Below are 27,915 nucleotides of genomic sequence, written 5' to 3' on the forward strand. Positions count from 1 at the left end.
GAGCGCTTAGCTATCAGATCAATTAGGGCACATTTAACCTTATATACTATGCAATAATTACAGTTTCTAGGTATGTGAAGTAGGCTGATGGGGTTTTGTGTCGTCAAAGTTTTGGAAAGACCAGAATTCTAAAGTATGCATTTAAAAGAAAGGGCTGGGTGGAGCACGTAGGGTATGTGTGTGTCGCCGCAGTTCCCTTGGTTTCAAGCGGAGGGATTTTAGGTAAAGCAAAGGGAAAGTGTGACGGAAAGGATTGCTGTGCTAAATGGGAGCAGCAAATGCCAGTACCGATGCCTTTGGGCATTTAGATCCAAAGCCTGCCTTTCTCGTTCTTCAGTTCCCTGGGGAGGCCTGTTGTGGGTGGGGAGGTGTCTTCCTTCTATTATTCCAGTCTCCCTAAGAACTTCGTAGACAGTTGAGCAATACTTTCTAAGGGCTGGTCGGAGTCAGGAAAGTCAGGTAAGGCGCCTCACGTGCACCTCAACGCGTCGCGGGAGCGCGTCCCGACCTCACACATGGACAAGCTCCGCCCGCGGCCGGCCTGGGTGGGTGTGGCCTCCGCCAAAGGCCCCGCCCCTAGAGCGCGTCGCCAGGGGTGCGAGGGGCGGGGCGAGGGAACTGGCAAGAAAGGGCGGGGAGCGAGGGGTGTGGGTGTGCTCGTGCCCGCGCGCTCGCGCCCGGAGTGTGGACGGGGGCGCGCCCGTGCGCGCGCAGGGGAGAGGCCAGCCCAGGCAGCCGTTGTCGGGTTCGACTGGAGGGGCGGGGGAGTCACCTGCGAGCGGCTGTGCTGGCGGCCAGCCCGCCCACCGCGTCTGGATCGCGCCGGCTGCGCGGGGCTGCGGACAGCACACACCCTGGAAGGCCCCGGCGGGGAACGGGCAGAGTCCGCGCCCTGCGTCCGCGACCAGGAGGATCGGACCTTCGCCTTCGCTGCCGCCGCCGCCGCCGCCGCCCGCGGCCGTCGGGGTAGGTGAAGCCCGGGTGGGTGGTCCGCCGGCTCCTGACGGGCCGGGAGGGGAGACGCGAAACTTTCCGGGCGCTTCCTCCCGCGGTCCCGGAGCCGTCGCAGCGCCGGGAGGTGTCGTCGTCGCGGGCGGTGGCGGCCGACGCCATGTTGGGGTCTGTGAGAAACGGGGCGCTCCCGGCCGCTCCCCTCGCGCCGGGGCCGGCCCGCGGGCCAGTTGCCGCCGCCGTCCCGCCAGCCCGGGAGCGAGCCGCGCCCGCCCGTAGGACGCCGCCGCCGCCGCGGGGGAACGGGGGCCGCCGGGTAGGGTCCGGTCCACGGGTCTGCGGGGCGGGGGCCGGCGGACGCGGGAAGGAGCCCCGAGGCCGGGTGAGAAGTTGTGGGGCCTGAGGACGGGGGTCCTGGACACGGCCGGGGGCGTCTCAGGGTCGCGACAAATTTCTGGCCGAAAAGTTTGCAGGGTCTGCGTGTCGGGGACCTTATGACCTGAACTACATATTTGTATGTCACTTGGGAGACAAAAATGGCCCCGCAGAACTTGCTCTGATAGAAGCGATGGTTTATTTATTTGGAGCCTTTTCAAGTTTTATGATCCTTTGCCGAATTTATTTTTCTTTTTAAAAACGTGATTGAAGGCCGAGAGCGCGCTGCCGGTGTTGCTTGAATAGCCTTGTGTGCTCTCCGTACATTCCAGCAATAACTTGAGTGTGCGGTGGAAGTGGGTATGAAGGTTACAGACACCTAAGCCCTCCTCGGTAATTCATAGACTCACAAAACGCGTTGTTGATAAATGCCTTCTTTGTCGTGTTGTGTAGTACGTTGCTGAAGAGACTCATTAAAGAAAGATTTAGACACAAACTTTGAGAGTCTTAAAGGCATGTGTTCTCTTAAGAATAAGAAGTGATCTTGACAGTTTGAAGTTTTTTTCCCCTCCCTTTAGTTTCTTAAGGGTGAATGCCTACCGCGTTTTGAGCATTTACTTTTTTTTAATACTCTGGCAGCTCGTGGGGTCTTCACGTTAATTCAGTATTAACGAAGGCTTCATTATAATCCCTTTGGGTCCCGACCACACGGGGGATGAATGGTATTAAGCTATTTATTTGGAAAGCACACGTAATCGGCCTCTAAATAAAACTAGTATAGTGACTAAGCTTCAGAAGAAAATATTCAGCCTCAGTAAATGAATCTAAATGATTTTTAAATAAAGACATCTTGCTTTAAAATTCTGTTAAATGAACTGAAAAGGCTCTTAAACACAAATACAGTAAGCCCTAAAACCCCAAATTCTTGGAGAATTTTACTTTTTAGATCTAAAAATACAGCTTCTGCTCATATTTGATTGTCAATTTCTTTTTCCTTTTTTCTCTTTTTCCTTCCTTCCTTTTCCTTTTCCTAGACAGGGTCTCTCTCTGTCGCCCAGGCTGGAGTGCAGTGGTGTCATCTCCGCTCACTGCAGCCTCAAACTCCCGGGGCCCAGGTGATCCACCTCGGCCTCCTGAGTAGTTAGGACTACAGGAGCGCATCACCACACCTGGCTAATTTTTGTTTGAATTTTGTGGAGAGAAGGTTTTGCCATGTTGCTCAGGCTGTATTGCCAATTTCTGTTGTTCTTAAAAATTCTTTTAGTTTTGCTTCATTGTCAAGTAAATGGCATTATAATATTTTTTATTTAGAAATGAAATTAACTAATTTCACAAGTGTAGCAGCCAAGCTGGTATTTAACTGAGATCTTATGACTCTGAAGCCTTTTCATTTTTCCTGTAGCATAACTTTGTAGGATACATAACTCAGTCTTCTGGAGCAATCTGTCCATCTCGTTTGCTCTTATCACTGCTCTGACTTGAATTTAGTTCTTCAGTATAAATACTTATTTCCCAGCGAGCTGATTTACAGGTGATCCTTGTGATGAAATTTTTTCCTTAAAAATACTTAAGCCTATACTCTTTGAAGCCTTTTCTGCTCTGTTCTCTCATTCCACTCCCTTGCCCTCTCCAGAAATCAATTAATTTCTCCCATGGTATTACTGTAAATATCGCATAGATTCTGTCATGACATCTCCTTGACAGCAGGCAACACATCGGGTCTGATTTGCCTCTTCATTCCCTGCATGCCAAGAACATAGCAGATGCTCAGGAAAGGTTTGAATGGATGAGTACACGTATGTTTGTTCCTTGTAAATATGCTTCATGAATTTCTTTTGAAATTGTAAATTCCATGAGCATCATAGTTAAATCTTCTTTGTAGTCTTTTTCCTAGTACATGCCATCAACTCCATTAAATTACAAATTGGTTTCTATTATATATATATATATACACACACACACACACACACACACACACACACACATACACATACACATATGTTTTGTTGTTGTTTTGTTGAGAATTTAACTTAGTACCTGAGTGAATTTTCGCCTGGGGGTACAGAACTTGAATATTTATGAAATTTCTAAGTAGATAATGGATTAAAGTATAATTACTGATGTATGAGAGAGAAGCCATGGATCATCAAAAGGATTCTAATCATAATTTTAAGTGTGATTGAATGTATTTGAACTTGATGGAAATATTGTTAATGCTTGAAAAATTTAAAGATCATATTTATACATTTAAGCTCTTGGAACAAATCTCATTATAGCTCTATCAATTATTGTTTTGCCGGAATTGTCTTAGAATTTTTAGAATGCCCTGCTTAATAGAAAGTATATGAAAAAAAATTTTTTTTGTTTATCTTTGATGAACCAGCTTTGTACATGAGCTGCCTGCTCAATATTTAAAAGCAATGTATGTGTTGACTTAACTGAATAAAAAATACTTCATGGATACACTTTCACAGTGCTGTTTTAAGTTGGAAAACCTCTCTAGGTTAAGGTGTTTTGTAATTCTGTAATGGCTATAGAATTCGGGGTTTATTTCCTGCCCCCACCCAAGATAACTTTCTCCCCTGTCAAACTGTAAACCACAAACTAATGTGCTCAATTTAGGGAGGTCCTGAGAAGAGAATAAAAGGCATTCAAATAGTTGCTGTGAATGCACTGGAAAGAAAGCAAGTTGCATATAGGATGGACTGGAACAAATAAACCTTGTCCTGACTCAGCTCCTTGCTGGCTTGTGACTCTTGAACAAGCCGCTTCACTTCTGTAAGCTTCACTGGACTCATTTGTGAAATGGGCACAGAAATATTTGCCTCAGTGTTAGCGTGAGGGTCACCCAAGATTCGATGTTTGTGGAAGGGCCTGGAATACGATAGTAGCTATTATTTTAACAAATGAACAGAGTGGCAGTGAATTATATAGAATCATAGAATTTAAAAATTTTTAAATGGAAGCAGCCTGTAGGAATACCTAGTTCAGTTTTCAGCCTTGGCTGCACATTAAAATCTCCTGAAGAGCTACTTAAAAATAATATTGCCTGGATCCCACCCCAGGACAAATAAATCAGAATTACTGGGTTTGGGGACAGAACAAAGGTAATTTTTCCTCTTTGTTAAAACATCCCCGATTTTAGTGTTCAGTCAGGTGGAGAACCTTTGATTTAACTCAATTTCCCATCTCCTTTCTAATGCTTTTCATTTTGTAGTTGAGTAAAATGCAGAGGGGTTAGCTGCCAGCCAGATTCCTATCAGTCAGGCTAGAAAGGATGTATTAAGTATTTGCAGCTGAGGAAAGTGAAGTGCATAGAGGTTAAGTAAGGGTTACATTCATTTCTGGCCAGAATGGCCACATTTTGGAACTACACTTCACTAACTCCGGTGACCCCCACTGCTACTCTACAACAGCAGCCTGCATGTTGTGACCATGTTACTTGTCATCATTCAGAACCACTCTACCTCAGGTCTTAAACCCTGTGGCCAGATGGCGATGCAAGGGTCTGTTTTCTCTTTCTCTTTTCTGTCATAACTGGTAAAGCAGCTTTTTGTCCTTATTGTCACCTCCAGTCCCTCCTAGGCCATTAGTTGTCTTCCCTCTTTTCAACCTTGAACTCTGTAGTTCATGTTCTAACCATGAACTCACTAGACCACATAGTCCCTCCTCTCCTTGACCTTTGCTGGGTGTAACTGGTCAGTTTTCTACCTTTGTCCCTGCCCTACACTCTCCCCCAAAGTCACGCTTTTGGTGATCGTTACATACTTGTTTTCTACCTGCTTTATACTAGTCACTTTCTAATCCTTTTCTTATCCCCAAGTTGACTTATTTTCTCTGTTGCTTTTTCACTCCAGTCAGGTTGCTAACCCCAGTCTCGAAACACTTTGAGCAGATGACCTTACTTCCTTCTAAAATGATTAAGATTTTATGATGTGAATTTTCTATTTTCTTCTTTGCACCAACTTCTTCATCTTCCCCCCCCCCCACCCCTTTTTCAGAAGTGGAACTATTTTTAATTCTTTGTACTTGTTTCATTTAAACAACAGTTGGGGAAAAAGAAAGATTTTTGTGTTCTTTGATCACATTTTTATTACTTGTACATATAACTATTTTACTTTTTATACTTATATTTTTCTACACATTCTTCTTTGTATTTTCTTCCCAAACTAAAAGGCTTTTTTTTGTCTATGAGAGAATGTGTTCATTATAAGATAATTAGGCGTATCAAACTATTATTAGTCTAGTGCTTAGAGATAACCACTACTAACTTTTTGGTGCATATCAGCCACTTTTAAATAACAAGTAGGCTTATACTATATGTGCTATTTAGAAACTTTTATTTAATAAAATGCTTTAACAATATTTCACATTAAATATTGTGTTTTCTAAAAAACTGCATAAAAATTAATGGATGTGCCATAATTTATTTAGTCTCCTATTGTTAAATATTTAGGTTGTTTCCAGCTTTTCTATATTCTAGACAAAGCTACAGTGAACTTCATGTGAACAACTTTGTACACTTTTAATTTTTGTATATATTATTGGAAATAGAATTGTATAAACTTTCTAAAGCATTTCTATTGCCAAAATGGCATTTAGAAAAGTTGTTCCAGTGTGTATACAGTATTGTCAAGAATATGAGGGTCCATTTTTACCACATCTTAGGTGAGTAATATATGAATATCATTTTAATTTTTATTTGATTGGGACTGAGTGTCATTTTTTAAATTTACTGGTCATTTTCATTTTTTTTAAATTGACATTTGTTTCTTATTTTTCTGTTGGGATATTTTCCTCTTTTCTTGTGGATTTACAGGAGCCCTTTGTATATTACAAATGTTGGCCGGGTGCGGTGGCTCACACCTGTAATCCCAGCCCTTTGCGAGGCCAAGATGGGCAGATCAGATTGCTCGAGTCCAAGAGTTTGAGACCAGCCTGGGCAACATGGCAAAACCCCGTCTCTACAAAATATACAAAAATTAGTTGGGCAGGGTGGCATGCCTATAGTCCCAACTACTCAGGAGGCTGAGGTGGGAGGATCGCTTGAGACTGGGAGGTAGAGGTTGCAGTGAGTTGAGACTGTGCCACTGCACTCCAGCCTGGGTGACAAAGCAAGACCCTGTCCTGTCAATCAATCAATAAATGTTGACCCTTTGCCATATTACTTTAATGTTCTTCCCCCAATTATGAAGTTTTAAAAGTTTAGTAGTAAATTTTTTCTTTTATGATGGCTTTTTGTGATACATTTAACTGTTCCTCAGCTAGAAATTTAGGTTTTATTTTTCACTATTAGAGTTAATGCCAGAGGGAAAACTTTTTATGTGCCACACCCCCTCCACCCCCTTTCTCCAGTTTATTTCTCCAGGTTAAATTTTTGTGGGTAAAAATTTCAGATATTTTATTGTTACACATTGCCATTAGTCCTTGATTTTTTTTTTTTTTTTCCCATGTGTCCCACTGCTGATTGTGACCTTTTGGCAGGTTATTTAGTCTCTGAGAGTTGTGAAACATATGAGAGCAGGTTGAAAAGGTGCTTTGTGCTCCTTTGTGTCCCGTTCTTTTTTCCCTTAAATTTTCCTCCTGCTTTCTAAACTAGGGGTTCCCCAAAGTTTAGTCCTCTGCTCTCGTTTTTCTTCCAGCATCAGCCAGCATCTCTAGGTGGGTGACTACCAAATCTCTCTGTCCTGGAGCTCCCTGCCCATCCTGGCATCTCTGTCCCGCAGATGTGTTTGTCTTGTGGATGCCCTGGAGGACTTCAAGATAAACATGTCCCAAACTGATTTCTTCTCTCTCCTAAAACAAAGCTAGCATCTGCCCAGTGGCTTACCCTTAAGCCTTTGAAGTCATCTTACAGTCCTTTTTCATCCATGTGTTCAGTTATTTCCTAAATCCTATCTGCTATGCCTCAGTTATCTGCCAATTATTGTGGTTCAGGCTTTTCTTACCTTTCATTTAGAGATTGTTGTAATCCTCATATGACTGGTTTCTTTGTCTTCAGTCTTGCTTCTTCATATTCTCTTCAGTCCATCCCGTGTACTGCTTCTGTGTCTGATTAATATTTTCCTATTTAAAAACCTTTGTCTTCCCATGGCCTGTATAATAAAGTGTAAACTCTTCTATCTGATGGTTGCTTTCTTTTGCAGTTTGTCTCATCCCTATCTTACCAGACTTCTTATCACTATGCCTTCTCCTGACCTTGCCTCCTCTGGCCTAGGCTCCATTATTTCCTCTCTGGGGGAATAGTCTTGTGTACCATCATCCATCCCCAAACCCCAGACAGTTTGAGCTACTACTTTTGCTTTAAGGCCCAGCTTGAATTTCTGGTCCTTACAAGACATGTTCCTAGATGTTCTACCTGGTCAAAATTACATCCCACCTCAACTCCTTGGCCCTGGGACCTTTACCACTGTTTTTGTTTTGTTTTGTTTTGTTTTGTTTTAAGTTAAAAAGTTTTTGGCTTGTTTTTCCTCTGCTGTTTTAGACTTTGCACAGATTTAAGCTAATTGTATACCTCAGTTTATAGCACATTATAGGGATACCAAACCCCTTCCTTGTTTTGTTTTTTTCCTTCTTTGTCAGTTACTCCCATGATAATCTTTCCTATAGAAACACAACTGAATTATATATACTTGTCTATATAAATATGAGAATATAGCTGTCTTTCTCTTCCTCAGAGGTTTTCAGTTTTGAGTATCTTCTGTCCTTTAATACTGCTTTGCACAGAGCAAGTGATAATAAATGTTTGACTACTTGAAATTCATTAAAAATTAATGGTTTTATTTGCTTTTGAATTAATCACTTAGACTAAAACCCTGGAGATTAATTTTAGCTTTACTCTTCTATATCCAGTCTGCGATTCTGAATCTGACCTATCCTTTATTTTCCTATTGTAAGCTTCAGACTCTTCATCAACTTTCCCCTCTATTTTTGCAGTTACTTTTCAACTGGATCCTGTTTTCAGTCTCTTCCTTCTCAATTTATCTTTCGTTGTTTCTACAGTTATCTTAGAAAAATCCAGATCAGATCAGGCCACTCCTTCCAAAAGTTTCAGAAGGAAGTCTTAGATAGTAACAAGATTTTGTGTTATTTTTCCCCCCTTTTCCCACTAAATAACTCCCCTACAGCCTCTGCTGCAGCTGTACAGTGTAACTTTTTTTTTTTTTTTTTTTTCTTTTGAGAGGGAGTCTTGCTCTGTGGTTCAGGCTGGAGTGCAGTGGCACGATCTTGGCTCACTGCAACCTCTGCCTTCTGGTTTCAAGCAATTCTCTTGCCTCAGACTCCCAAGTAGCTGGGACTACAGGTGCATGCCACCACACTTGACTAATTTTTGTGTGTTTTTTTTTTTTTTTGGTAGAGACGGGGTTTCACTGTTGGCCAGGCTGGTATCGAACTCCTGACCTCAAGTGATCTGGTTGCCTCGGCCTTCTAAAATGTTGGGGTTACAGCCTTGAGCCACTGCACCTTGCCCAGTGTGACTTTTTATGTGCGTTTTTACTTGCAAAGCTTTGTGCCTTTATTTAGCCATTTTTTTGCCTTCTTAAATTCCGCTCATTCTTCACAACCTGTTTTCAGTGTTCAAATGCTGTATTCTCTGTGCCATGCCCTCACTCTTTGCTTTTTTTGCTTCCTTACTACTTTGCTAATGTTTTTATTATAGTACTTATCTCCTTGTGTTTTGTATTAACCTTGTGGCATATATCTTATTTCCTAGTGTCTGCTTTGTTCTTTTTTTCCACCAAACATAAACCTTGAATGTAGTGAGCAGGTTGTAATTGTTTTGAATGATACTAAAGAAAATTGGTCAGGGATGTCACAGGATAACTAATTCCTCAGTAGTGTTTTAGTTGAGCTTTACCAGGTTTATTTTTCAGATATTATTTAATTAATTAATTTTTTTCTTGAGACAGGTTCTGGCTCTGTGGTCCAGGCTGCAGTGCAGTGGTGCAGTCATGATTCACTGCAGCGTTGGCCCCCCAGGCTCAAGCTATCCTCCCGCCTCAGCCTCCCGAGTAGCTGGGACCACAAGTGCACACCGCCACACCTGGCTAATTTATGTAATTTTGGTAGAAATGGGGTTTCACCATGTTGTCCAGGCTGGTCTTGAACTCCTGGTCTCAAGGGATCTGCCTGCCACGGCCTCCCAAAGTGCTGGATTACAGGCTTGTGCCATTATGCCCAAGCTATTTTTTAGATATTATCCAATGCTTTCTTTACAGCTGTCAGCACTGTACAGCTGCCCCTGTACAAATACTTTTAGAAATGATGTGAGTTTTTGAATCTGAGTTTTGTGATGATGAAAATATGCACGTAATCATCATTTTTTATTTACTAACTAAACAGCTGTGCTTTTTGGAGAAAGAAATCATTTATATATATTACCATGAGATTGAAATTTTTTAAAAAACAGGATCTGCCTTGCTCAATACTTAGAATTTTTAATTACATACTGTACTTAAATGGGCCACAACATTTGCTTGTAAATTTAAAATCTGTGGGTCCAGTGAAGCAGTTGATGGGTAGGGTGTGGTTCCTGTTTTCTGTGAAAATTAATATAGATGTTAAAAATGAAGTCTTTGATTTTCATCAAACTCAAGATTGGGAGCTGCTGCCACTTCTAACTGCTGATTATATTCAGTTCAGTGCACATTGGCACATTGATGCCATTTATGCAAGCATTTTTTTTAGGTGCTATTGCAAATACAAAGTTGGAGGAAATAATCTTTTTTTTTTTTTTCTTTTTTTTGAGATGGAGTCTCGCTCTGTCGCCCAGGCTGGAGTGCAGTGGCACTATCTCGGCTCACTGCAAGCTCCGCCTCCTGGGTTCGCGCCATTCTCCTGCCTCAGCCTCCCAAGTAGCTGGGACTACAGGCGCCCGCCACCATGCCTGGCTAACTTTTTGTATTTTCAGTAGAGACGGGCTTTCACCGTGTTAGCCAGGATGGTTTCGATCTCCTGACCTCGTGATCCGCCCGCCTCGGCCTCCCAAAGTGCTGGGATTACAGGCGTGAGACACCGCGCCCGGCCTGGAAATAATCTTTTTTTAAGGAATCTCCACATCTGTTGGGAATGAGCAAGTACACACATTTTTATGAAACAAATAGACTATAAGTGCTATAAAGTGGTACAAATAAAATGGTGTGAGGATTCACCTGGCCACAGGATATACCCAGCCACAATATTTGGCTGTGAGGCTATCGAACTGAGTGTGTCTTGAAGAATTGGTGAGATTTCAGTAAATAGAGAAGAACAAAGGAGGGAGGACATGCCGAGCTTAGAGGTAGGGAAAGAAGCCCAGAGCATATTCTGGTAATAGCTGGTAGTCTGGTTTGACTATAACAGAGAATGTAGAGAAAGAGGTAAAACTGGAAAGATAGATTGCAGCAGGTTAGGACTTGACTGTGAAGGGCTTTGAATACCAAGTTAAGGATTTTAGATTTGATTCTGTTGGCCAAGGAATCTGGTTTCTGAATAGACTTACCTGATTATAGCTATAGTTAAAGAATATTAATCTTGCCTTGTGTAGGATGATTTGAATCAAACTTGTCCAGTCTGCAGCCCATGGGGTGCATGTAGCCCAGGACAGCTTGGAATGTGGCCCAATACAAATTTGTAAACTTTTTTTAAAACATTATGAGATTTTTTGTGTGTGTGATTTTTTTTTCTTTTTCTTTTTTTCTTTAGCTCATTAGCTATCATTAATGTTAGTGTATTTTATGTGTGGCCTGAGACAATTCTTCCAGTGTGACCCAGGGAAGCCAAAAGATGGGACACCCCTGATTTAAATAATACAAATTTAGAGGGCTTGTTTAGAACTTGAAGTCTATATTTGTTCCCTCTCTCCTACCTCTCTAAAGATGTTTTTAAACCTCCAGTGTGACTGTTGTGATTTTCCAAACTCATTTTCTAAAATATTCAACTATGACTTAGTTGTTGTTATGTACTATTTCTCTATCAAATCTAACCTATTTGAAACTGCCTTTACTAGTACCCTAAATTAGTCATAGCTTTGCCTTTTACTTCCTTTTAGTATTTGAAGAATCATTTTGAGTATATCTTATGATTATTACCATAGATATGTAATTTTTTTCCTCTTATTTTGTCAGTGGCCATTCCAAATACATAATATAGGTCCATATGCAAAAAATACTTGTCATATTTATTTCTGAAGGTGAAGGTATAATGGAAAGAATATGCATTTTTAAAAAAATGGGTGGGCATGGTGGCTCACACCTGTAATCCCAGCAATTTGGGAAGCCGAGGCGGGTGGATCACCTGAGGTCAGGAGTTCGAGACCAGCCTGGCCAACATGATGAAACCTTGTCTCTACTAAAAATACAAAAATTAGCAGGATGTGCTGGTGGCCACCTGTAATCCCAGCTACTCAGGAGGCTGAGTCGGAATTGCTTGAGCTCGGGAGGCAGAGGTTGCAGTGAGCCGAGATTTTGCCATTGCACTTCAGCCTAGGTGACAAGAGCAAAACTCTGTCTCAAGAAAAAAAAAAAAAAAAAAAAACCCAGAAAAAAACCAAAAAACTGTGAGGCCATTTGATAATTGCTTAGTTAGTTCATGACTCAGTTTTTTTGTAAAATTAAAGTAATGATCACTTAACAAAATCGAGATTATTAAATGAAAGAGTATAATGTGAATGTGCTATTATGCACATGTGTGGGTGCTGGGTAAATGTTAACTTCCTTTTTTTCTTTCTTGGCTGAGACTGTAGAATAAGTCTACTTTTCAGTAATAGGCATATTTGGTGCCTATAAGAGATTTAAAGGAAAAAAAAACTGACCTCTCTCTAAATGTGAATCAGAATTTTGAAGTTTCCATGTTTCTCAATCCAGTTTTAATACATTTAAAATTAACATATGAAAGTTTTGTCTTACCAAAGAAATGAACCTCTTCCTTTTATCACTAATAATTTCTACAACACATACTGTGTAATCGGTTGGCCACAGTGGCAGAAATGCTGGTGGGAAGGGACAGAAAAAATCTTGACCTCTCTTTTAGATGGAATAAGTAGAGTTTAATAAAATTCCAAACGCAATTTACTAAATTTTGAAATATTTCTTTTTTTTTTTTTCTTTGAGATGGAGTGTTGCTCTGTCACCGAGGCTCACTCAGCTCACTGCCAGCTCCACTTCTCGGGTTCAAGCCATTCTCCTGCCTCAGCCTCCCGAGTAGCTGGGACTACAGGCACCCGCCACCACGCCTGGCTAATTTTTTGTGTTTTTAGTAGAGACAGGGGTTTCACCGTGTTAGCCAGGATGGTCTCGATCTCCTGACCTTGTGATCTGCCCGCCTTGGCCTCCCAAAGTGCTGGGATTACAGGCGTGAGCCACTGCGCCCGGCCAAGTATTTCTTTTTTGCTTTATCATCCTAATGATTTATTGAGACTCTTACCAAGAATTCCCTGATTATTATTCTGGTTACTAGACTGTAGAACTTTTGAAAGTAAGAACTGTCTTGTCCCTTGCAGATGGTAGGTACTCAGAATATTTGTTCATTTGACTTAGATGTGTTAAGAGAGGAATAGTTTGCTTTACTGTTATACATTTGCTCAGGAGGATGTACCTCTGGTAGTTTATTGCTGTTTGTTTTTACCCCCATTCTCCAGTTGCTTGTTAGTTTCTCCCTTTCCTTTTACATTTTCTGTAAAGTTTCAATCCGGCAGTAACACGGATTTTAAAATCTTGATTGAGATTAAGAGTCATAAATTTGATTAAAAATTAACTTGTAGACAAGTAAGTCTACAGTAAACCAGAAAATATGGCCCATTTACTATCAAAGACTCACTATTTTAAGGACTGAAAGGGCTTTAAAAATTATTTATGTTTTCTTCTTTAAAAAAAAAAAAGGTAAGTAATTTGTATGAAATCACTTATTTAGTGTCTGAACCAAGATTAGAATCCAGGTCCTTTAGTTCATAGTTCATTGGTTTTTCACTATAATGCACAGTTGAATACTGAAGCTCACTGGTAACAGATATCATGGGTATATGTAAGAAATAAAATTAGATTTGTTTTCATTTTAAACTCACCTGTAAGGATGAGATAAGAAGTATTGATTTCCAGCAAGGAGAACTAGGACATAGTAGTCTATGACATTTGGTCTCTCTTCTCAATTGTAAGTAGGATTCTGTGTCTTTTTTTTTTTTTTTAAAGAATTTTTTATCTTCTAGTATTACATTTTTAACAGGTGGTAGACACCCCACTGAAGAACATGTTACTTTAAAAGCAAGATGTTACCTAGACTAGGATGGAGCTTAGACAATGTAAATGCAGTTCTTGTCTGTAGTGTGAAGAAGATGACTTGAAACCTTTCATTATTTTTAAAAATTGGTATATAAAAGCTGGCTTTATAAAAGATATGCTTCTGCTCTAATTTTTACGTTTTAACTGTGAATTAACACAGCCAGGCACTGCTGGAAAAGAAGACAACGTAAAAAAAAAAAAAGTCAAATGGAAAACTGTTGAAATTAATGGAATTCTATGAAGTACCTGAATGTGAAAAGAAACAAGTATCAATAGTTTTCCTATTAACAGTTTCAACTAATTAGAAAACTTACTGTAAAAAAGAGCTTAGATTCAAAGTGGCAACAAAAAGTATACAAAATCTGGGAGCCTATTTAAAAAGTGTAACTATCTTACAGAAGAAACATACAAAATTACTATGCCATAAAAGATTTGAAGCCTTGGGAGGAGATAACTATCACCCTTAAATGCTCAAAACTGTGAAGATGTTAATTCTAAAGTAATTTATGGATATAATGTAAGTTTCATCAACATTTCAGTGGGATTTTATTCTTTTATTTATTTATTGTAATTAAAAAATGGTTCTAAACCTTAGCTACATGTTACAATTATCTGAGGAGCTTTAAAAATAACTCCGGTGCACAGGTCTTACCCTGCAATACCCCAGACCAATAAAATTAGACTGTCTGGGGGAAGAATCTAGGTATTGGTGTTTCTTAACCCTTGATATTTATCAGCAGAGTTCATTGTTCTTAATTTTGGGTTTTGGGTTTCTTTTCTGAGTAGTTATTATTATGTTGATTTCATATTTTATAACTCATTTCATAGAGTCTTCCAAAGAACAAAAACAAAATTTACTTATTTTAAAAAGCAAAATAAAACTCATTCTAGTGTGCAGTTACCATATGGTTTCATTGGGCATTTATAAATCTAAGATATATTATGGGTTCTTAGTGATTTTGCTTTTCCTATATCTTGAAGCATTTTGCTATTTCATTTTCCTGCGAATTATTTAATCATTATTCATTAATTTCCCCCAATTATGCCAAAAAGAAGAAAATGGAAGAGTGATAGAATTGCCAAGAAGGATGATGCAATGGTGAAATATAGCATCACTACTGTATCATTTCTCAAAAATATGAAAACAGTTTTGAGATCATCCTTTTTAGCATTTTTCTTCTAAGCTTTCATTTAACATATTTGGGAATTCATATTTTTTCATTTTTTATTTTCTGTCTTTAATAGTGAAGAAAAAAGGCAAAGGAAGACATTTCAGAACTATTAGACAAGTCAGAAGATAAATGCAAAGAAACAACACTTAATAATGATAGTGAATTTAATTGTATAAGTGAAACCTTAGACTGTGAGTCTTCAAATGATGATTTCCTAGATGAGTTTTTTTCAAACTCAAGAATTAATGAACAATATTTCTAAGGACAAAAAATGGAAATAATACACGTTCATGCATTCAAAGTTTCATTCAAAGGATGTTTCCTATTTCAGATATATATACCTTTAATATCAGAGAAAGATGGAATTTAAAAATTTGTTATAAGTTTTTATAAAGCTTTCTCTTAAAGTTTTTTTTAAAACTACCCCTTTATTCTCACTTTTGTAAATTCGTCATAAAATTACTTAAAATATTAAAGACAAAAAGTATTTTGGACCCAGATAGTCAATTGAGGTGAACATTTTTTTCTGATATGCCAGAGACTAAATCTGCCTTGTGATTCCAATGTGAAGCTAAGGTTGAGAAGCACTATTCTAAGTAGATTTTATCTAGACAAATAAACAAGATTAGTTAAAATGTTTTTAAGAAAGTTGAGTAATGGTCTAGAATAGAGCTACCAGATATATGGTACTGACATAAGAATTATGAAACAGATTAATGGATTAAAGCAGATAGCCCAGAAGCAGATCTTAGAATAGGTAAAAATTTAATACGAGAGTGACATCAATTAATGCAAGCTACCACTCGTTGACTGCTTGCTGAACGTTTTATATGCATTATCTCATTCATCTTTTCCTTGATGTATCTGCTATTATTCCCATGTACAAGTAAGGATATCTGAGGTCACACAGTTCTTGGTGTTTCTGGAACAATTAATTAGCTCTTTTAGAATGCAAATATTTGAAAAGCAAAAAAGTATTTTCACATATGCCAGAATACATTTTAAGTGGATAAAATAATTAAATGTAGAGTTTGTATCATAAAGCATAGATAATAAATAGGTGCATCTGATATCTGGATAGGGAAGCTTAGGAGTGATGGAAGAAAAACAGCGCAAAGAAAAGATCTGTAAGTTTAACTGTTTAAGAAATACAACTGACTTCATGTCAAACACCATAAAACTATAGATTAATATACTAGGAAAACAAAAAAAAAGGGATTAATAGTCTTTATGTGTAACACAATCATAGATTAATAACCTCTAAATATATAGTCTTTAAAATACAAGTGATTAATAAACACATTAGAAAATCATTGACCTCATTAGGTAGCTACGGAAGAAAACATTCAATTAAATTAAAAGTACTTTTCCTTCCTATCTTAGGACCTTTGCTTATAGTATTTCCTTTGCATGGCTGACTCCTCATCCCTTAAGACTCAGTTTATAATACTACCTCAGTGAGGCCTTTTTGTACTACTCAGTCTAAATGAGTTTTCCCCTGTATCTTGACAACCGGCTTATTTCCTTCATTATACTTCATCTTTTGGAATTACCTATTTATTTATTTATGGGCTTTCTCTTCCACTGGCCTCTAAGCTCTGAGAAGAAAAGCGTAATACCCAGCATCTAGAGAGTGCTCAGTGAGTAATTGTTGAATGAATAAACACTAAATAAAAGTGAGTAAAATGAATAAAGCAAGATGCTTTTAAAAATCAGTCATGCTTGCTGAAATTTTTAAAGAAAAATACCATATGTAGGACAAGATGAAATGGATACTGTCATTGTGCTGCTTGGTAAATTGGTGTTATTTCCAGAATGGAAATTTTGTAAAAGGTAGCAAGATTCTTTATTCATGCCTTTTGAGCCAGTAATTTTATTTACTTCTTGAAATTTGTTCTATGAAGCCATTTCTGCAAGGGGACGGGAAAGCTTTCTCTTAGTTCTTCCTATATACACTGGTATTCTTTCCCAAGAAAAGTAGACATTAATCAAATTGGGCCATGTTTATAGGTCTCTTCTGCTTCCTCCCCTCAATGAGTAGGATATGGGAAGGACTCAGTCCTTGGCTAGGCCCTGTAATCTTGTGTTCTAACCCTCTCGCAAAAGTGTAGCATTCTTACTGCTTGGGGCACCTCAGTGTGCTGGAGGTAAATTTAGATTTGGGCTTAAGGGGAAGGGAGAGGCCTTGCTTAGGCCCTGAACCAAATGGTAGTGCCCTAATCCAGTTTACCAAAGAACATTATTTGGGGTATCTAGCTGTAACCCAGATAAAAGTGGTACTTTGATTTCCCTTTTGATAACCTCTCTCCACTCCTTTCTTTCCTTGCTGCCTCCTATTTCCCTACCACCATTCTCTCTTTCTCTTATATGTGTTTGTGTGTGTGTGCAGGGCAGCATTTATGTATTCCTGGGTTTTTTAGTTCATTGCTTACCATCTTTTTTATGTCTGACACATACAGAAAATATTCAGGACCAAAAAGGATAATGGAAGAGGCTGCTTAAGGCCAAAGGCCTTAGGTTTTGTGCATGCCCATAGTTTTTCAGATATATGTCACAACCCACCAATCAATCAAGTGGGCTGCCAGAATCATTAAAATAAATGAAGATAAAAGAATGCATCATTCATTGTTGAAATAATTATACGAGTGTTTGTAACCTTGCAATATAAAATGTGTTTATGTTGGTCATTGTCAAACTTTGAAAGCTATTTGCTTTGCTGCAGCCAAATACTAATTAATAATGCCCCAAACCTTGCTTAAGTTGCATCATTATTAAACAGGGAGAAAGATTTATGAACAAAGATTTAGACTTAATATATTGAAACATTTGGACAATGAAAGATTATCAAGACACCAGCTGGGTAAATCATGACATATCCATCCTTTCAGGTGATTTGTTCAAGGTAGTATTCCCTTATCTTCAGTATTTTTAGGGTTTGCAATGAAGGTCCAGAGGTTAGTTAATAGCTTCCTTAGAGTTCTTGTAGATTCAGTGGAGTTCTTAGGAACAATTAGTGTACCATAACATACCGTAACATCACAGAGAAATCAGATTTGAGGCTTGTTCTGCTGTGACAGCCTTGGGCAAGTTATTTAACCCCTCTTTGGCTGTTTACTCATCCATAAAATGGAGCTAATAGTGCATGTATCATAAGGTTGCTGTGAGAAGGAAATACAGTAATAAGTGCAAAGTGCTCAGCACATTGGTTGGAGTCCCTATGAGTAGAGTTCATTCCAGGTTAAGTTTTGCTTTTACATTATTAAATATCTTTGTGCCTTAATTTCTTCATCAGCTCACAGTTCAGCTAATATTATTAGATGCTTCTTTGGGGGACAATAAAAACTTCTCTAGTAACTTCATAGGCATTTCAAACAGTTCAAATCAGAAAATAATATGAAAAGCACAGTGCAAGTTTATGATAGTATTAATTCTCATAGTAGCAATAATAGGAAATCTGTTTGTGTTGTATATGAGTTAATAACGATATGTTCAAATGGGTGGACTCAGTAGTTGATTCAGGTGGAGAGAAATAGATCCTTTCAGTTTTTTTTTTAAAGTGCCAATGTCTTTTCCTGTTTTAGGGCCTTTGCAGTTACTCCTTTTGTCTGGAATCTTCTCCCCTATCCTTACCCCTTCTTATGTCTGTCCATCTAGTACAGCTGAAATGACAACATTGTAGAAAGGCCTTTCCTGACCATCTAGTCTGAATAGCTCTCAGTTTCTTTTAAAAATCACTTTTAACAAAAAATCATAGCATTGATTAGTACTAGATTTCAATTTTGTTTTCTCTTTCCTTCTCTCCAACTAGAATGTAAACCCTGAAGAGCAGGGACCTTGCCTGTATTGTTTAATTTATTATTTTTTAAAATTTTTATCTGTTGTCACATACTCAAGTATGATCGCCTGTGGTGTTTATTTTTACTTTTCCTGCACCTAGATCCTAAGTGCCTGACAAATACTTGTGGAATGCTTGAATATAATGTAAAGTATGAAAAAATGATCCATAATTATACTTTCCAGAGATAAATTACCATTGTTGATAGTATAGTATATATTTTTTAACTTTATGTTGTATGTGTGCTTACAGATACAGATGTCTATGATTATGCTTTTGAAATATGTATTCCATTGAGTCTAAAGATAAACATTTTTTACTATATGTATTTGAAATTGGTCTTATAATCAACGGTATGCTGTGGTTTAATTGGCAACATTTTTCTCTTTATGAGTTGCACATAAATATGTCTTAAAATCTATAGCATCTTAGATGTGATGAAATGTGGTATTTATTTTAAATAAAAATGAGATCAGGAAGTTCATCTCTTTTCCCCACCTAAAGATCTTGAGCATTTCCCTTGTCACTGGTTTTAGATCTGTCTTATTCTCAAGATATATGATTAAGGGTGTGTCATAACTTTTTCAACCAGTTCCTCTTGATGGCTATTTGGAGCTTTTCCAATTGTTTTCCTGTTATAAACAATGCTGTGCTGATTATCCTTGTACATATCTCTATGCACGTGAGTGAAATTTATTTAATTAGATTGGTGAATACACATATTCTCTGTAGTGTACAAGGGTACCTATTTCCCTATACTTTTATGAGTACTGAATCTTAGTAAATTTAAAAATTTTTATTAATCTAAGTGAAAAATATACTAATGTTTAATATAATTTCTTTAATTATGATAGAGATTGAGCCTCTTTTCCTGTTTATTAGCCGTTTTTATTTCCTTTTCTGTGATGTACTTGTGCATAGGATAGTAGGCTTTTAATTGGCTGGCATATTAGTCCTAATTAGAAACCTTTCCAGTTTGGAACCATGCATTATCCTATTAATTCTTGGGAACAACTTTTAGGCCTGCTACATCCTACCTTTGTGGAGGACAAGAGGGCCTTATAAGGACCCAAGATTTGCAGGGAGACAGAATTCAGAAATAACCAGAATTCTAGTGTCCTTTATAATGAAGGCCAAGAAGGGCTATAGTGTCAGTTTTTGAGCTGAATACTGGAACTTACATACTATGCTGTTAGTCTTTAAACTTTAAATGGTCTTCTTCTCAAGGCTTGTTGTTCTTTAATATGACTTGGTTATAGTATAGTAGTATTAGTTTAGTAGGTTTGAAATAGGATACAACTCTGGGACTTGAGTGAAGTCAATATTGGACTTAGAGATTAAATGTTTAGATTAATAGGGTGTTTTGCACATTGTTAAAATGTTATTAACATTTTTTAGTACCTTTTCTGTGTCAAACCGTATCAGTTTCAAACAAAACTATCAGATGATCTCTGCTTTTTAGGTTCCTCATGGTCTCTGGAGGAACAGATTTCAGTCCTTTGGTAAAAGTGAAGCTAGAATATACATGGAATATGGATAGCTCACAGGAAGGGTTTTAGTCTAGCATGGGAGTTTAAAGGAGGCTTCCTGGAGGAGACACGATAACCTAAACTAAGTCTCGAAGGATGAATATGAGTTAGCTGCAGTAGTAAGTAGTAAAAGGAACAACAGTGAAATGGACTACAAGTAGTAGAGTGTTCTTAGAATATGACATTTGAGGTGAAGACTGACTTATGGTGAGGTTGGAGTGACAAGAACCAAGTAATGAAAGGCCGTGAACACCCTGTATTTAATAGGTTAAGGGATCATTTTGAGCAATGATGGGGTCAAATTAGGGTTTTAGAGATCACTGCCCTAAGATTGATTTGGGGGCAAGACTGAAGGCCAGGACACATGTTGGGAAACAGTTCTAGTAATCCAGGTGAGAGAATTAAGGCTGTAGCTCAGTGGTAATAGCTTACTTGGAAAATTGTAGTCATTTTTCTTAGTTTATGTAACATTTTGTTCCCTATTGTTCAGAATCCCATTGAGATTACATTTCATTGAATGGGGTTTATTATTTTGCAGAGATAAGTTATGTTAATTATCCAATCGTCTTTCATTCAATTATGTCTGTAGGAAGTTTATACTTTTACAAATACCTGCTTAACTAGTATGGTGCTACGTGGAGATGATAAATAAGTGTTTTTCATCATTTTAAAAATTGAGAAATGTTAGCCCTTTTGATGTGCTTAGTGATTATCTTAGAGGGAAAGAATTTTAGAACATTTTGCCTTTGTGTAAAAGCAATGATTTGTTAGCTTAATTTATATATAATTAACTTATAGGAATTTATAATTTATATGTGCTAATTTCTTTTTCTTTTTTTTAAAAGGCTATTAGTGAAAGATGGTGGATCGCTTGGCAAACAGTGAAGCAAATACTAGACGTATAAGTATAGTGGAAAACTGTTTTGGAGCAGCTGGTCAACCTTTAACTATACCTGGACGAGTTCTTATTGGAGAAGGAGTATTGACTAAGTTGTGCAGGAAAAAGCCCAAAGCAAGGCAGTTTTTCTTGTTTAATGATATTCTTGTATATGGCAATATTGTCATCCAGAAGAAAAAATATAACAAACAACATATTATTCCCCTGGAAAATGTCACTATTGATTCCATCAAAGATGAGGGAGACTTAAGGAATGGATGGCTAATCAAGACACCAACTAAATCTTTTGCAGTTTATGCTGCCACTGCTACGGAGAAATCAGAATGGATGAATCATATAAATAAATGTGTTACTGATTTACTCTCCAAAAGTGGGAAGACACCCAGTAATGAACATGCTGCTGTCTGGGTTCCTGACTCTGAGGCAACTGTATGTATGCGTTGTCAGAAAGCAAAATTCACACCTGTTAATCGTCGCCACCATTGCCGCAAATGTGGTTTTGTTGTCTGTGGGCCCTGCTCTGAAAAGAGATTTCTTCTTCCCAGCCAGTCCTCTAAGCCTGTGCGGATTTGTGACTTCTGCTATGACCTGCTTTCTGCTGGGGACATGGCCACATGCCAGCCTGCTAGATCAGACTCTTACAGCCAGTCATTGAAGTCTCCTTTAAATGATATGTCTGATGATGATGACGATGATGATAGCAGTGACTAAGGACAGACACATTTGGGAGTATTTAATCAGGTGTGGCTATCTGAGAAATCAACTTTGGGGGAAATGTAAGATTCTGAGCTCTCTGTCTGTTTTGTTCTAGCCATGAATTTGCCTGAGAAACTTGTAACCTATGTGCCTCAATATATTCCATAGAAAGTAGGTCCCCCTGCCTTCTCCCACTCCTCACACTCTTCTACAGGGTTAGGCTTTTGCAAATATATCAGATAAATTTTTTGTTTCTTGTTTATTTTTAGGTTATTTTCTTGGAAGTTTGGGAAAAGATGTTTGTTTTAACAGATCATGTACTACGTTGTTGTTTTCATTTCTGTTATAAGTAAAACTAAAAGCACAGAATGGTGGGAAAGGGGCTATAATGTGGTTCATTAATAATGTTAGCAGCTTTTTTCTAACCATCCTGTCTAATGGTTAAGACACCAGTAACAAAAACACATGATTTGGAAATACTTTGGCTTTTTCATATACCTAGTGGTGCCTTATCATAATAGCACTGTTACATGAAATAAGCCCCTACCTTCTTACTTTCTGGTTTGTTGAAAAAATACACTGGTGCTCTTTGAAGTGATAAAATGAGTGTTTATGAATGGGTGTAATTAGGAAATACTTCTCATCTGACAGCTACAAATAACTAAGTTTGGAGGTATTTTCACTCTATATGAATAAATATTTTTCCATAAAATAGTTGTGATTATATTTTTGTTTTATATAGGTCCCAAATTATAATTGTCAAATACATATTTTAAATTAATAAAAGTTGTCATTCTTAGGAATTTGGTTTGAAATTTATCAGTTATACAGAATTGTCATACTGCATTAGCTTCTACCTTTAGTAAGACATATTTTTTAGGTATAAATTCTTCTGCTTTAACATTATTTCTGGATTGAAAATCTTATAAAACCCTTGAAAATAAACAGTCTCTTTTTTACAAAGCCTGTGTTAGAGCACAGATTTACCTAGGCTTGAAGATTTGGAAGAAATAATATGTAAGAATGGCCTCAAGGCAGACCACTTTAAGTTTGGCTAGACTTCATATCGTGGAAGTATTGTCTATTTCAGTGTGAAACTATCTTGAATTTGCAAATATAGTGTTATATTTTATAAAGTTTTGTAAAATCCCAAACAATATTTCTATTTTTGTAAAACAATTGTATGTGTAATCTGTATTTGAAATCATTTTGCAATCTATGGAAATAGAGTAGCAATTGCTATTTCTAAATTGTGAACTTTAAGTCAATCTAGATTTATTTTGAGAAGTAATTGTTCACTCTTTACTTTTGAGGCAGCCATTAGGTTGAAAGTATATATTTATCATATAAAACTTGATGCGTTTTGCACTACTCTTTCCATTTATATGCTGCAAACAACTACAGTCTTTGAAATATGGAAAATCAGCAGTCTAAAGTTTGTTTTAAATTCTAAATTTAAAAAATCTTCAAATCTGAATATACCGCAAATGTCATGAGAAGTTTGATTCAGTAACTTGTGATGGAGGATTCTTTGGTATCTTACTGTTTGGTTAAGGCACTAATTTTACTTACCTATTAGATTTTGAAAGTATCTGAGATATACAAATCTCCCTGTAGGAAATGTGAAAGAAAAGCACAACAAAACTAGGGTTTTTTGTTCATTTGCTTGCTTTTATGATTTTTTTTGGTTTGTTTTAATATCAGGTGGATTTTTGTTTCTAAGCAATATATACATATAATCAACCAACATATCTGAAAAGGATCATGAAACCTGAGAAATGCTAATGGAGATTTGCTGGTACATAGGAATCTAGCAAATTCAGGAACCAAGGGGAAATGTTCTGAGATAACATTTACATTGTCAATCTTTATTGACTTTGTTTTTACAATAAAAAATATTTTACAACTTACTTTCTGTTCTCTGTATATTGTGACTTGAGGATTTACCCCCTCTGCTAAGATAATAAAGATATTATGCATATTTTGCCTAATAATTCAACAACCGTGAGTGCCTGCTATGTGCCAGGCATTGTTCTAGGCAGTAGGTTAGAGCAGTGAACAAAACTCCCTTTTGGATTTACCGCACGAAGGCTCAGAAAACATTCTTCCAAATGTTGAAGATACGGCTTAATGTTACTGGGAAGTGCCTTAATATAATTTGGCTTTGCTGTCCAATTACTTTTAGAAGGAATGACTTGACCTGAATTGACATGTCTCAGAAGGAAACATACACATGGCTGACAGGTATATGAAGAAATGTCCAAGATCACTAATCATCAGGGAAATGCAAATTAAAACCACAATGAGATAATGGTAATACCTGATACCTGTTGAATGACTAATCAAAAAGATGAAAGAAGTGTTGGCAAGGATATGCAGAAAAGGAGACCCTTGCACACTGTTGGGAATGTAAAGTAGCACAGCCATTATGGAAAACAGTAGAGGTTCCTCAAAAAGTGAAAATAGAACTACCTATAGCATCTAGCAATCCCACTACTAAGTATATATTAATATCTGAAGAAAATGAGTATGTTGAAGAGATAATCTGTACTCCCATGTTCATTGCAGCAGCATTCACAGTAGCCAAGATATGGAATCAACCTAAGTGTCTATCAACAAATGAATGGATAAAGAAAAGGTGGTCTGTATACACAGTGGAATATTAGCCATAAAAAATTAAATCCTGTTACTTGTGACAACATGGATGGAACTGATGGACATTAAGTGAAATATGCCAGGCACAGAAAGACAAATACTTCATGATCTTGCTTATATGGTGTGGAATCTAAAAAAGTTGAGCTTATAGAACCAGGAGTAGAATGATGATTACCAGGGGCTGGTTGAGGGGTTGGGGGTGGGAGATGTTGGCCAAAGGATACAAAATTTCAGGAGAAATAAATTCAACAAATCTATTGTACAATATGATGACTATAGTTAATAACAATGTATCCTTGGAAATCAGCGTAGATTTTGTGTTCTCACCACAGAAACTGATGAGTATGTGATGTTAATTCGCTCAATTTGGCCATTCTGCAATGTATCCATCTTTCAAAACAAATACACAGTACCATATATATATATATTATATATATAATGATATATAATGTATAATTATATATTACACAGTACCATATTAGATATATATAAATTTTTGTCAGTTTTTTAAAAAATAGGCCAGGTGCAGTGGCTCACACCTGTAATCCCAGCACTTGGGAGGCCAAGGTGGAAGGATCACTTGAGTTCAGGAGTTCAAGACCAGCCTAACATGGCAAGACCCCCGACACTACAAAAAATAAAAAATTAGCTGGTCATGGTGGCATGCACCTGTGGTCCCAGCTACATAGCTACATGAAGACTGAGGTGGGATGATAGCTTGAGTCCAGGAGGTTGTTGAGGCTGCTGTGAGCTGTGTTCATGTCACTGCACTCCAGCCTGGGCAACAGCAAGACCCTGTCTCACAAAGTAAGTACATATCAAAAGAATGACTCAAGATAAACTATTTTGACTTAAACATTACAAAAGTGATAGGGTAAAATAATAAGTTTAGATTTTTGATATAGATCCTGCCTTCTTACAGAAATATTCTAATGATTTGAAACCAAAATTCCAGAGCTACTTAAACCATTTCACTCAATAAATATGTATTGAGTACTTTTTTTTTTTTCTGAGATGAAGTCTTGTTCTGACACCCAGGCTGGTGTGCAATGGCTGTTCATAGGTGTGATCATAGCATACTGCAGCTTCAAAATCCTGGCATCAAGCAATCCTCCTGCTTCAGTCTGCTGAGTAGGTTGGACTACAGGCACGAACCACACAGTACCTGGCATTATTGAACACTTCTAATATGTCTACTATCAGAATGAGTTAGAATAGCAATTCATTCTTTCCCTTATTGTCATGACCTTGATATTTTTTAAAGATCATGCACCAGCGATTTTGTAGAATAACCCTTCATTAGGGTTTGATGTCTTCTCATTATTAAATTCAGGTTATGCATCTGTGTAGCCGAAATATCACAGAAGTTGTATTATCACATCAGATGGTGCCCAATTTCAGTTTGTTTCGTGGCTTATGTTCACTTTGATCACTTGATTAAGGTGGTGTATCCCAGAATTCATTGTGGAGTTACTCTCTTTATAGTATTTTTGAGGTGGTACTTTTGAGATTATGTAAATACTATGCTCCTCATCAAACTTTCAGTTCATTTACTTTTTAATACGAACTCATAGTTTCCTGATTCAGTGGTTCTCAAACTTGAGTGTGCGTCAGAATCTTTTGGAGGGCTTGTTAAAACAAAGACTGCCAGGTCCCATCTCTAGAGTTCCTGATTCTGTAGGTATGGAGTGAGACCTGAGAATGTGCATTTCTAACAAGTTTCCAGGTGGTACTATTAGTGCTGCTGGCCCAGGGACCACATTTTATTACTTGTTATTGTCATTATTTTGATGCTCAAACTGTCTCTAATTTGGTCAGTGGCCAACTGGCTTCTGTGGCCTATTGACAAATCTTCATTAGTTGAACCCTTCTTTACTTTTTTGCCACAGTAAGATGTTCCAGGCTCATCTTGTACTTTCCCTGCCCCAACCCTGGAATTGGCCATTTCTTCAAGGATCCCTGGTTTCGTTTAGTGCTAAGTGGTACTTAGAAGCCAAGATCTGAGCACCAGATGTGCTCATTGCCTTGGGGAAAGTGCCACTCCCAGGCCTTTTCAGGGGACACATTTAGAGAACATTAGTATATACATACCTACATGTTCCTATTTAAACTTCTGTATCTATTGAAATCCATGACATCATACAGATGCCTCCAATTCTAACAATACTGTAGGGCTCCATCCTTCTCTTGACATTGAGGAACTGGGTCTCACTAGCTCTAAGATATTTAAATTATTTGATCAGTCTCCCTGTATGTAACCAATCTCTCATCACCACTGCTGCCCCTCTCCCACATGGACATCCTCTTTGCACTCCTAAGGCTCTGACACTTCACACCTGGCTGCTCCTATCATAGATGCCCCCTTTACCCTGTTTGAGCTCCAACACCCTCTGCTGGCTTGCCCGCACTGCCATGGACATCCTTCTCTCTCGTACTGCATTCTAGGCTGCCCTCACAGATGGATGCTCTCCACACCTCACTTGGGCTCCAGCACTCAACACTGGACCTCCTCTGTGGCGTGGGAATGCTCTACCCTACCTAGCTCTGACCCACCACTCTGGGCTACCCACATGTGAGTACATTTTACTTGCTTGATCTCTGATTCCCCTCACTGGGTCACCCGCACCTCTGAGTGCCCTCCTCACCCTGCATGAGCCTTGACACCAGGCCCTGAGCCTTTCCTCTGTGTGGTTGTCCTCACAGTCCTCTGTGTGGGATCCAGAACTAGGCACCAAGCTCCCCACGTAGGAGGGTGCCCTCCCCATTCCCTCTGCTGAGGCTCGAACCAGCATGTCAGGCTGCTCCCCCATGTGGACACCTGACTCTCTTTGGGCTCTGACTCTACACTGGCTGTACCATCGCAGTGCCCCCACCACCCTCTACTGTCACCATTGCTGCTCTCCTCAGCCAGCTGTGGCTTTGACCCCTCACACCAGGCTGCTTCTCCGCATAGGTGCCTGCCTTTCTCTGGCCCACCTAATGGCTTTAGGGCTGAGTTGTTCAGAAGGAGGAGGGAAGGGTTATGGCCATATTATATACATAACAGAAAGAAAGAGAAAAAAGAAGGAAGGAGAAAAAATGTCTTTTTAAAACAAACTCACCTGGAAGGAAGAAAGAATATATGTGTGTGTGTGTGTGTGTGTGTGTGTGTGTGTGTGTATATATATATATATATATTTTTTTTTTTTTTGAGACGGAGTTTCACTCTTGTTGCCCAGGCTGGAGTGCAGTGGCACAATCTCAGCTTACCACAGCCTCCACCTCCCAGGTGCAAGTGATTCTCCTGCCTCAGCCTCCCGAGTAGCTGGGATTACAGGCATGCACCACCATGCCAGGCTAATTTTGTATTTTTAGTAGAGATGGGGTTTCTCCATGTTGGTCAGGCTGGTCTCAAACACCTGACCTCAGGTGATCCACCCACCTTGGCCTCCCAAAGTGCTAGGATTATGGGTGTGAGCCACTGCACCCGGCCAGGAGAATATGGTTTTAAAACAAACTCACCTGGGGGTGGGGGAGGGAGAGACGATCTTTTTAAAACAAACTCACCTGG

At 38.4% G+C, this 27,915-nt stretch overlaps 1 protein-coding gene across 2 annotated transcripts; it reads left to right on the forward strand.

The window, feature by feature from the left end:
* The first annotated feature begins 827 nt into the window (after positions 1-827).
* Positions 828-23,620, forward strand: PLEKHF2 (pleckstrin homology and FYVE domain containing 2). Of its 2 annotated transcripts, none has more exons than XM_016959701.3 (2): positions 828-966; positions 20,962-23,620. In XM_016959701.3, exon 2 carries the CDS (start codon positions 20,976-20,978, stop codon positions 21,723-21,725), a length of 750 nt encoding a protein of 249 aa, XP_016815190.1. In that variant the 5' UTR covers positions 828-966; positions 20,962-20,975; the 3' UTR covers positions 21,726-23,620. The 2 variants fall into 2 exon arrangements, with proteins under 2 accessions (XP_016815190.1, XP_063672510.1); XM_063816440.1 differs by lacking the exon at positions 828-966 and adding an exon at positions 1,180-1,267.
* The last annotated feature ends 4,295 nt before the right edge of the window (positions 23,621-27,915 follow it).

This window comes from Pan troglodytes, chromosome 7 (assembly GCF_028858775.2).
Source record: "Pan troglodytes isolate AG18354 chromosome 7, NHGRI_mPanTro3-v2.0_pri, whole genome shotgun sequence".
Taxonomy (NCBI): Eukaryota; Metazoa; Chordata; class Mammalia; order Primates; family Hominidae; genus Pan; species Pan troglodytes.

Bases quoted from the DNA above. Each gene is read 5' to 3' on its own strand.
- PLEKHF2 (XM_016959701.3), top strand. From the start codon at position 20,976: ATGGTGGATCGCTTGGCAAACAGTGAAGCAAATACTAGACGTATAAGT.